Raw genomic sequence first — 11,894 nt, 5'->3', positions numbered from 1 at the left:
TCTCTCTCTCTCACACCCTCTCTCTCTCACTCACACACTCTCTCTCACACTCACACCCCTCTCTCTCTCGCTCTCACACCCTCTCTCTCTCTCTCTCTCTCTCTAACTCTCTCACTCACACCCTCTGTCTCTCTCTCACACCCTCTCTCTCTCTCTCTCTCTCACCAACACCCTCTCTCTCTCTCTCTCTCTCTCTCTCTCACTCACACACTCTCTCTCACACTCACACCCCTCTCTCTCTCGCTCTCACACCCTCTCTCTCTCTCTCTCTCTCTCTCTCTAACTCTCTCACTCACACCCTCTGTCTCTCTCTCACATCCTCTCTCTCTCTCTCTCACCAACACCTTCTCTCTCTCTCACACACTCACACCCCCTCTCTCTCTCTCTCTAACTCTCTCACTCACACCCTCTCTCACACCAACACCTTCTCTCTCTCTCTCTCTCTCTCTCTCTCTCTCACTCACTCACACCCTCTCTCTCTCACCAACACCTTCTCTCACTCTCTCTCTCTCTCACTCACACCCTCTCTCTCACTCATACCCCCTCTCTCTCTCACACACACCCTCTCTCTCTCTCACACACACTCTCTCTCTCTCACTCACACTCTCTCTCTCTCTCTCTCTCGCTCACTCACACCCTCTCTCTCTCACTCACACCACCCTCTCTCTCTCTCACTCTCACACCCGCTCTCTCTCTCTCTAACTCTCTCACTCTCTCACTCACACCCTCTGTCTCTCTCTCACACCCTCTCTCTCTCTCACCAACACCTTCTCTCTCTCTCTCTCTCTCTCTCTCTCACTCACCTCCTCTCTCTCTCTCTCTCTCTCTCACACACACACACCCTCTCTCTCTCTCTCTCTCTCTCTCTCTCTCTCTCACCAACACCTTCTCTCTCTCACACACACCCTCTCTCTCTCTCACTCAAACCCTCTCTCAAATTCAAATTCAAGCTGCTTTATTGGCATGAAAAACATTGTGTCAATATTGCCAAAGCAACAATGTATACAATATACATTGTAATTGTCACGTCCTGACCACAGAGAGCTTTTATTTTCTATGGTAGAGTAGGTCAGGGCGTGACAGGGGGTTTTGTCTAGTTTATGTATTTCTATGTTAGTTCTAGTTTATTTTTTCTATGATGGGGTTTTGTCTAGTTTATGTATTTCTATGTTGGTTCTAGTTTATTTTTCTATGTTGGGGGTTTTGTCTAGTTTATGTATTTCTATGTTGGTTGTAGTTTTTTTTGTATGATTCCCAATTAGAGGCAGCTGGTTATCGTTGTCTCTAATTGGGGATCATATTTAAGTTGTTGTTTTTCCCACTAGGTTTTGTGGGAGATTATTTTGAGGTAGTGTATGTTTCACCTCTTCGTCACGGTTTGTTATTTTGTTTAGTAGTTTATTTGTCTTGCATAGTTTCACAGTTATAATAAAATGTAGAACGATACACACGCTGCGCCTTGGTCTTCTTCATACAACGAACGTGACAGTAATAAATTATAAACAATAACAAATAATATAAAATGGTAGTAAATAATAATACAACATGAAATGCAAAAATAACAACAATATATTAGAAATGTAATAAATATAAATAGCTAATCATGGAAAATGAAACTATAACTAAATAACTGTCATCTTCACCATTACATCAGTACTACAGCTACCATCATCAATACTACCACTACTACCACCATCATTAAACTGCTATCATTACCATCACCCTACTATAATAATAGTAATAACAGTAATAGCAATAACAATAATAATAATGAAGTTACTGCTTACTATGCATATGTTATTATTCAGTGTCCCTCAGGCTATGGCAGGAAAATACATATTTGGCTGCTCCTTCGCCAATGAGTATATTTACTTTTTTTTATAGGTTTAATAAGTTCAAATTTGCAATAAATGTAGTCATTTCTGTGAATAATGAATTTCTTGGTGAGGAATATTTCTCTCTCTCACTCACACCCTCTCTCTCTCACTCGCACACCCTCTCTCTCACACACCCTCTCACACACACTCACACCCTCTCTCTCTCACACCCTCTCCTACTCTCACTCGCACACCCTCTCTCACTCTCACACCCTCTCTCACTCTAACACCCTCTGTCTCGCTCACTCACACCCTCTCTCTCTCTCTATTCCTCACTCACACCTTCTCTCTCTCTCGCTCACTCACACCCTCTCTCTCTCACACACCCTCTCTCTCTCTTTCTCTCTCTCTCTCTCAAACCCTCTCTCTCTTTCTCACTCACACCCCCTCTCTCTCTCTCGCTCACTCAAACCCTCGTCTATCTATCTCTCTCACCCTCTCTCTCTCACTCACTCACACCCTCTCTCTCTCTCTCTCTCTCACCCTCACTCTCTTTCTCACTGACACCCTCTCTCTCTCTCTCTCGCTCTCACTCAAACCCTCTCTCTCTCACACCCTCTCTCACTCACACCCCTATCTCTCTCTCTCTCTCTCTCACACACACACCCTCTCTCACTTACACCCCCTCTCTCTCTCTCTCAAACCCTCTCTCTCTCACCATCTCCCCCTCTCTCTCTCTTACACACCCTCTCTCTCTCCCTCCATCTCTCTCTCTCTCCCTCCATCTCTCTATCTCTCTGTCTGTCTCTCTCTCTCTCCCCATCTCTCTGTCTCTCTCTCTCCCCATCTCTCTCCATCTCTCTCTCTGTCTCTCGCCATCTCGCTCCATCTCTCTCTCCATCTCTGTCTCTCGCTCTCTGTCTCATCTCTCTCTCTCCCCATCTCTCCATCTCTCTGTCTCTCTCCATCTCTCTCTCTCCCCATCTCTCTCTCTCTCTCTAGCTCTCTCTCTCTCACTCTCCCTCTCTCTCTCTGTCTCTCTCTCTCCATATCTCCCTCTGTCTCTCTCTCACTCTCTCTCTCTCTCTCTCTTTCCCTCTCCCCATCTCTCTCTCCATATCTCTCTCTCGCTCTCCCCATCTCTCTCTCACTCTCTCTCCATCTCTCTCACTCTCCCCATCTCTCTCTCCATCTCTCTGTCTCTCGCTCTCTCTCTCCTCATCTCTCTTTCTCACTCTCTCTCTCTGCAGCTCTCCCACTCTCTCACTCTCCCCATTTCTCTCTCACAATTTCATTGAGCTTTATTTTATTTGACTTGACTTAATTTGTCACACTGCGGTGCTGGCTGTCTAGTTGACCAGTATTGCCTGAGGGCCCAACAGTCTACCTGCTTCTGATATTCATCTACTGTTAACTTAATCATGTGAATAGGAATGATTGATTGATTGATTGATTGATTGATTGATTGAGTGGAGAGCAGTGAATGAGTGAGTGAGCAGTGAGTGAGTGAGTGAGCAGCGAGCAGTGAGTGAGCAGTGAGTGAGTGAGTGAGTGAGTGAGTGAGTGAGTGAGTGAGTGAGTGAGTGAGTGAGTGAGTGAGTGAGTGAGTGAGTGAGTGAGTGAGTGAGAAGTGAGCAGTGAGTGAGTGAGTGAGTGAGAAGTGAGCAGTGAGTGAGCAGTGAGCAGTGAGCACAGACAGTGAGTGAGCAGTGAGCAGTGAGTGAGTGAGCAGCGAGCAGTGAGTGAGCAGTGACGAGCAGCGAGCAGTGAGCAAGCAGTGAGTGAGCAGTGAGCAGTGAGTGAGCAGTGAGCAGTGAGTGAGAGGTGAGCAGTGAGTGAGCAGTGAGCAGTGAGCAGTGAGCAGTGAGCAGTGAGTGAGCAGTGAGAAATGAGCAGTGAGCAGTGAGCACTGAGTGAGCAGTGAGCAGTGAGTGAGCAATGAGCAGTGAGCACTGAGCAATGAGCAGTGAGCACTGAGTGAGCAATGAGCAGTGAGCACTGAGCAATGAGCAGTGAGCACTGAGTGAGCAGTGAGTGAGCAGTGAGCAGTGAGTGAGCAGTGAGCAGTGAGTGAGCAGTGAGCAGTGAGCAGTGAGTGAGCAGTGAGCAGTGAGTGAGCAGTGAGCAGTGAGTGAGCAGTGAGCAGTGAGTGAGCAGTGAGCAGTGAGCAGTGAGCAGTGAGTGAGAAGTGAGCAGTGTATATGCTACATGGAAATCCTTGTAAATTGGGTTCTCTTTAGAACGTTTCCTTCTCTTTGGTTTGTTCTGTGTTTTTCTGTTGTGCCCTAGAAACAGTCTGACAGCTTCCCTCAACTCATCTCCCACAGAGCACTAACAACATACACACACATTTAACAAGAATATGTTTTTCCTCAGGTTATGGAGCTTGACTGATAGAAAACAGCGAAAGGGAGAGAGGGGGTAGATAGGAGGTATAACAGTAGGGCATAATTATTAAGCAGGTCTGAATCAAAGGATGTCTTCAGACATTCACACGCGGGAGACTCGACACTTGTGTTAAAACACGCTATAACCAGGCTATAACCGCATCATCCAGGAAACACAGAAACACACGCCCGCTGAAAGCCGCAACCTGAATCGTGCGGTCTGTTGGGTGGCCGCCCCCTCGCCTTTCTCACTCTCTATTATCCGAGGCTCAGTAACTTATCCGTAAAATCTGTTTTTAGCCTCAGGCCTGTGTTGCGACGCGTTTGTTTACATCAATGAAGTGCAGCCCAGAGACAGTCAAAGTGACGATTCAATAGAATAATTTGTTCACATCAACACTGATTCACACAGGCAGTATTCTGGTTATAGAAATGTTTAATACCAGAATACGATCTCTCTCTCTGTCTCAGTCACACACACACACACACACACGCACGCACTCACCTCGCTCGTCGCTCGCCCCAGTGTCATCTTCTGCCAGGGATCTGGCAACTGTGCCAGGGGCATCTCGGCGCTCGAGTCGTTCCTCTGATCTATTGCACTGTTCACTCTATTAGTTTGTGCTAAAGCTTCGCTCCAGACAGGACTGTAGGCTCTTTCCTCCGTTAGACCCGTATGAGAGGACAAGGGACAGAGTTGGATGTTTCTAGATCAGGGGCCGCCCCTTCTTTCTCTAGCGGAATAAACATGCTACGTAACGCCTTTTACGGAAAATTGTCTCTCCACTTTCACCCTTGTTGTGTCACTGTGCCGCTTTTCCACTGCCTGCGCTATTCTCTCTCTCTCTCTCTCTCTCTCTCTCTCTCTCTGTATCTCTCTCTCTCGCTCTCTCACTTCCGTTTTGTCCCAATATGGCGCCGGGTGTCGGCTTACCTGCCTGTCAGACTACAGAGTCACTCATGCGTCATCTTGTGGGCGTGAACCCGGTATAACGGGACACCTCATCCAAACGGGACACGGGCAGGTGAGGGGGCTCTCTCCAGCTGTGACCTCTAGCCGGGACAGGCACGTGAGACACCGGGGGAGAAGATAAGATAGGTTTTATTATTCGGTGAAGGTGATGCACTGTGGGTAAACGGTTCCAGTCCCGTAGCCATGAATATGCGCAGAATATGACTGATTAACATGGAGCTATTCAGGAGATGAACTGAAATCTGCTGCAGGTGGCGTGGTGAAAGTGATCTATGATATAAATTGGGCTCTCATAATTATATGATATACAGACGTTAGGCCTACATCTTTCAAATTATAGCAAGAATGTGTATATGTCTTTATCATAGGCTACAATTCACCCCATCAAAGTCTACCTCATTATTAACAGGTGAATTTCCACCCTAGACTTTGGAAGTGTCTGTCTGACTGTATAAATCCTTCCTCGCCAGTTAAAGTTTGATGTTGGAGGTCATTAGCATGAGACTGCTTTATTATAGGCTATAAATAGCTCATCTGCTGTATGGGCCATGCCAGGGATAATGAGAAGCATGAATTGACAGAGTCATTATCTGTGACTAAAGAGGTGTGTGTGTGTGTGTGACTGAAGATGTGCCATGGGCGGGAACAGTATCATTACAACCCAACTTCAGAGATATTTATACTGAACTGCCAGACTGAACTTGGTGACAGAACATTCATCTCTGTCTTCTCTCATTTATAGGCCTACTGTACTGAACTGGTGGTGGATGTACAACACTGTGGTGACATCTGCTGGTTGATTACATCTTACGCTGTGTTCAAGACAACTAGGAACTCAGAAATCTCAGAAGTCTGACTTCAGTGCATTCAAGACAACTGGGCACTCTGGGGGAAAAAATGAGCGCCGACTGGGGAAATTGTTTTGAACGGTTATCCAACTCGGAATTCCAAGTAGAAAACTCTGGCGTCTTTCTAGCCTGAAGATCACTGACGTCATGACTTGGCCTAGTTTCCCCCACCCCCCCACCCCAGAGTTTCCAGTTGTCTCGAAAGCACCATTATATTCATGGATGTAAAAGAACTGGATAGGTGGATGCAAGATGGCTCCATGTAAGTAATTAACACCTATCTGGTATGGTACATTATTAGCTGTCTGCACACAGAACTTTCCAGTGTCAGACACAAACACGTCATGCAGACTCAGCCAACTTTATTGCTCCAATTAAATCACAACAGTATTACAATCGTTCAGTTCACAGATGTTCCTCTTCAGTTAATCAGGGCTTGGATCGGTATCTGCTCCTCACGGAGAGAAGGAGGGAGGCAGAGAAGACGAGAAGGAGAGGGAGAAAGGAGGTGAGAGAAATGAACTACCATTGCTTGTCTCTTTTCCTATGATAACATAAGGACTTGCAGTCTGGCGTCTCCTTAGTTAATCTATCAAAGTGCTACGGTGCTACAATAACATCTGGGTCAGAGGTCATACATTAACAGATGGGAGCATTAGAAACAGAAAGACTTGGTTTAACCCAAAACCACCCCCTCACACACACCCACCAGGGGTGGCCAACCCTGGTTCTGAAGTGTTCTAGGGTGTGCAAACTTAGTAAGTATCAGCATGAACACACCAGATCCAGCTAAGGAATGTCTTGGTGACTGATTGAATCAGGTGTGTTAGTGCTAGACTGGAACAACAGCCTGCCCTAAGCCATACACCTCCAATCCCTCAGTATCAGGAGAACACAGCTATATAAAACGACATAGTACACTCTATAAATACCAGTGACAGAGGGTCAGAAGTGACAGACTGGTTTGGAATGCTGCTACAGACTAAACTCTGAACTACAGGGTCATGACCTCTCATATTGTGCGTTTAGAGACAACTAACAATGGAATGATAAAAGGGACGAGGAGAGGAGTAGACTGTCACCCAGGGGTTGGTGTTGCAGAGGGTAGGAAGGGATGTGTAGCTGATAGACTGTACAGTAGTTTGGGTCGTGTGTGTGTGTGTGTTTGTCTAGCTGACAGACTTCAGTTTGACCCAGGGGTTGGTCCCGCGGACCTCCATGGGTAGATCGTTGGCAAAGATGTGGTTACAGAGCTCGTCCAATGGTGGCTCAGGGTCAGAGATGGCAAACTGGGCGGCATCCTCGATCACCTTCCTGATATCTACATCTATCTCCTGTATGGCGAGAGGAAGGACAGAAAGAAGGCAAGCAAGGAAACTATTTGAGTAAATGGACCACCTGTGTGTGTGTGGATGCGTGACGGTGAAGGTGTGTGTGTACCTTGATCTCCTCCACAGAAGCCATGTTGTTGGACAGCATGCGTTCCTTCAGCATGGTGATGGGGTCACTCTTACTGCGCACTTCCTGGATCTCCTCACGTGAACGGTAGCTACAGGAAGTTACATCACACACAGGAAGAGGACTTAGACATGATTAGCAAGGTTCCGCACCAGCCTTTGGTTGATGAGAGAGAGACAGACCTGTAAAGGAAGCAGTGCTCTTCCCAAACCAACACTGCACTACAATACACTAAGAGGGGAAAGGGGGGGGTAAACTAGGGAGTGGCAACACAAGGAGGTGGGCAGGGATAAAATCAGAATAGAGAGGGAGGGAGAGAGAGAGAGAGATGGGAGATGTGGTGAGGAGTGAGGGGGCGGGGAGAGACAGGGTGCTCAGTTGACAAACACATGGTCAAGGGTCAAAGGTCAGAGATCATGTCTCACCTAACCCCGGGGTCGCTCATGCTGTGTCCATGGTAACGGTAGGTCTCCAGCTCCATCACAATAGGACCCTGCCAAGGAGGTTTCAAAAGCAAAGACACTCAACAAGCTAGCCAACCCCACCATGATACTGCAGAATAGCTTGATCAGGGATTTGTACTGTAGCAGAGGATCTTCCGATATCTATGCTGTTTGGCCTGCAGCACACCAAGAGTGCAGGGCCAGTTACAACTGTACTGGAATCTCAGACTGTCTCTATTCTGCTGGTCACTGAGCCTCCCTCTGTCAGGGAAGAGACACTGGTGGGAAACTAGAATAGGATCAGCCCTGTGTCAGGGAAGAGACACTGGTGGGATACTAGAATAGGATCAGCCCTCTGCCAGGGAAGAGACACTGGTGGGATACTAGAATAGGATCAGCCCTCTGCCAGGGAAGAGACACTGGTGGGATACTAGAATAGGATCAGCCCTCTGTCAGGGAAGAGACACTGGTGGGATACTAGAATAGGATCAGCCCTCTGTCAGGGAAGAGACACTGGTGGGATACTAGAATAGGATCAGCCCTCTGCCAGGGAAGAGACACTGGTGGGATACTAGAATAGGATCAGCCCTCTGCCAGGGAAGAGACACTGGTGGGATACTAGAATAGGATCAGCCCTCTGTCAGGGAAGAGACACTGGTGGGATACTAGAATAGGATCAGCCCTCTGTCAGGGAAGAGACACTGGTGGGATACTAGAATAGGATCAGCTGGTGGGATACTAGAATAGGATCAGCTGGTGGGATACTAGAATAGGATCAGCCCTCTGCCAGGGAAGAGACACTGGTGGGATACTAGAATAGGATCAGCCCTCTGCCAGGGAAGAGACACTGGTGGGATACTAGAATAGGATCAGCCCTCTGTCAGGGAAGAGACACTGGTGGGATACTAGAATAGGATCAGCCCTCTGCCAGGGAAGAGACACTGGTGGGATACTAGAATAGGATCAGCCCTCTGCCAGGGAAGAGACACTGGTTGGATACTAGAATAGGATCAGCCCTCTGTCAGGGAAGAGACACTGGTTGGATACTAGAATAGGATCAGCCCTCTGTCAGGGAAGAGACACTGGTGGGATACTAGAATAGGATCAGCTGGTGGGATACTAGAATAGGATCAGCTGGTGGGATACTAGAATAGGATCAGACCTCTGCCAGGGAAGAGACACTGGTGGGATACTAGAATAGGATCAGCCCTCTGTCAGGGAAGAGACACTGGTGGGATACTAGAATAGGATCAGCTGGTGGGATACTAGAATAGGATCAGCTGGTGGGATACTAGAATAGGATCAGCTGGTGGGATACTAGAATAGGTTCAGCTGGTGGGATACTAGAATAGGATCAGCTGGTGGGATACTAGAATAGGATCAGCTGGTGGGATACTAGAATAGGATCAGCTGGTGGGATACTAGAATAGGATCAGCTGGTGGGATACTAGAATAGGATCAGCTGGTGGGATACTAGAATAGGATCAGCTGGTGGGATACTAGAATAGGATCAGCCCTCTGACATTAGATTGTCTGAGACAAAGTGATTCTTAACACTCTTTAAGCTCTTAAATCCGCAATCAGTTTTTCATCTCTGCACCAATCAGAACTCCTCTTCTCTAGCTCTACAACCAATCATAGTTCACCTTCCCGGCTCTGCAGTGGTCTGCAGCAAACTTGATGGCCTCCCTCACACACAGGACATCCATGCCATCCACCTACACCACAGGGACAGAGGGGTCAGTATAGCAAAGATACACTCACTGACTGTGTGTGTGTGTGTGTGTGTCCTACCTTGATTCCAGGTATATAGTCTCCTCTCTTGAAGTACTCAGTGCTAGCAGAGGATCTCTCTATAGACGTCCCCATGCCAAACTTGTTGTTCTCACAGATGAAGATACACGGCAGCTTCCACAGAGCCGCCATGTTGAATGACTCAAAGATCTGGCCCTGATTGGACATGAACAGAGACGATGATGATGATGATGATGATTTAATAACTTTATTGTAACTGTTAGATAGACCTCACCTGGTTGGCGGCGCCGTCTCCATACAGCGCCACACACACCTGGTTGTTGCCCTGGTACTGACAGGCTAAGGCCACACCAGCACCCAATGGAACCTGTAGACACACACACACACACACACACACAGCGAGAATGCATGTTCCCCTCTCGGTCTAGGTGTGTGTGTGAGAGAGTGTGACCTGTTCAGAGAGTTACCTGAGCCCCCACGATTCCATTCCCTCCATAGAAGTGTTTAGCGTACATGTGCATAGAGCCACCTTTACCCTTGGCCACACCTCCTCTACGACCTGAGAACAAGAGACAGAGAGAATAGAGATGTATTTCAGGTCGAAGGATCAGTTTATCTTCCTTAAATCCTGACTGTAACCATTAGGAGGAAATACAAATCTGAGCTTGGATCAGTTTCTAGGTGTGTCTCACCTGTGAGTTCAGCCATGATCTCTCTAACGGACACACCCCGTGTGAAGGTGTAGCCGTGGGCGCGGTACGCTGTGATCAGGTGGTCTGTTGGGTTGATGCCCGCCTCGATGCCCATGGCACACGCCTCCTGTAACACAACCAACAGCTAGGAGAGAGAAGGGGAGCGTGTGTTCCTTTCTCTCTTGCTGTGTGTGTGTTCTAATCTATACGTGTGTGTGTTCTAATCTATACGTTTGTGTTCTAATCTATACGTGTGTGTTCTAATCTATACGTGTGTGTTCTAATCTATACGTGTGTGTGTTCTAATCTATACGTGTGTGTTCTAATCTATACGTGTGTGTGTTCTAATCTATACGTGTGTGTGTTCTAATCTATACGTGTGTGTTCTAATCTACACGTGTGTGTGTTCTAATCTATACGTGTGTGTTCTAATCTATACGTGTGTGTTCTAATCTATACGTGTGTGTGTTCTAATCTATACGTGTGTGTTCTAATCTATACGTGTGTGTTCTAATCTATACGTGTGTGTGTTCTAATCTATACGTGTGTGTTCTAATCTATACGTGTGTGTTCTAATCTATACGTGTGTGTGTTCTAATCTATACGTGTGTGTTCTAATCTACACGTGTGTGTGTTCTAATCTATACGTGTGTGTTCTAATCTATACGTGTGTGTTCTAATATATACGTGCGTGTGTTCTAATCTATACGTGTGTGTTCTAATCTATACGTGTGTGTTCTAATCTATACGTGTGTTCTAATCTATACGTGTGTGTGTTCTAATCTATACGTGTGTGTGTTCTAATCTATACGTGTGTGTGTTCTAATCTATACGTGTGTGTGTTCTAATCTATACGGGTGTGTGTTCTAATCTATACGTGTGTGTGTTCTAATCTATACGTGTGTGTTCTAATCTATACGTGTGTGTGTTCTAATCTATACGTGTGTGTTCTAATCTATACGTGTGTGTTCTAATCTATACGTGTGTGTTCTAATCTATACGTGTGTGTTCTAATCTATACGTGTGTGTGTTCTAATCTATACGTGTGTGTTCTAATCTATACGTGTGTGTTCTAATCTATACGTAGTGTTGTTCTAATCTATACGTGTGTGTGTTCTAATCTATACGTGTGTGTTCTAATCTATACGTGTGTGTTCTAATATATACGTGCGTGTTCTAATCTATACGTGTGTGTTCTAATCTATACGTGTGTGTTCTAATCTATACGTGTGTGTTCTAATCTATACGTGTGTGTGTTCTAATCTATACGTGTGTGTTCTAATCTATACGTGTGTGTTCTAATCTATACGTGTGTGTTCTATCTATACGTGTGTGTGTTCTAATCTATACGTGTGTGTTCTAATCTATACGTGTGTGTTCTAATCTATACGTGTGTGTGTTCTAATCTATACGTGTGTGTTCTAATCTATACGTGTGTGTGTTCTAATCTATACGTGTGTGTTCTAATCTATACGTGTGTGTTCTAATCTATACGTGTGTGTTCTAATCTATACGTGTGTG

The 11,894-nt window shown here is 46.3% G+C and overlaps 1 protein-coding gene across 1 annotated transcript; it reads right to left on the bottom strand.

Moving 5' to 3' along the window:
- Nucleotides 1–6,370: 6,370 nt before the first annotated feature.
- LOC115182453 (pyruvate dehydrogenase E1 component subunit alpha, somatic form, mitochondrial-like) lies at nt 6,371–10,559 on the bottom strand. The gene is made up of 8 exons (XM_029744049.1): nt 10,374–10,559; nt 10,149–10,240; nt 9,956–10,048; nt 9,721–9,876; nt 9,573–9,644; nt 7,909–7,976; nt 7,466–7,574; nt 6,371–7,359 (listed from the first exon to the last, which is right to left on the bottom strand). Exons 1-8 carry the CDS (start codon nt 10,486–10,488, stop codon nt 7,195–7,197), a joined length of 870 nt encoding a protein of 289 aa, XP_029599909.1. The 5' UTR covers nt 10,489–10,559; the 3' UTR covers nt 6,371–7,194.
- Between the last annotated feature and the right edge of the window lie 1,335 nt (nt 10,560–11,894).

Source organism: Salmo trutta, unplaced genomic scaffold (genome assembly GCF_901001165.1).
Source record: "Salmo trutta unplaced genomic scaffold, fSalTru1.1, whole genome shotgun sequence".
NCBI lineage: Eukaryota > Metazoa > Chordata > Actinopteri > Salmoniformes > Salmonidae > Salmo > Salmo trutta.
This window is presented reverse-complemented; position numbering and strand designations above follow the sequence as displayed.

Bases quoted from the DNA above. Each gene is read 5' to 3' on its own strand.
- LOC115182453 (XM_029744049.1), bottom strand. From the start codon at position 10,488: ATGGGCATCGAGGCGGGCATCAACCCAACAGACCACCTGATCACAGCG. The intron at 10,049-10,148 runs GTAACTCTCTGA...GTGTGTCTACAG, and splicing joins ATGGAATCGTGGGGGCTCAG to GTTCCATTGGGTGCTGGTGT. The intron at 7,977-9,572 runs GTGAACTATGAT...CCTCCTTGGCAG, and splicing joins ACCACTGCAGAGCCGGGAAG to GGTCCTATTGTGATGGAGCT.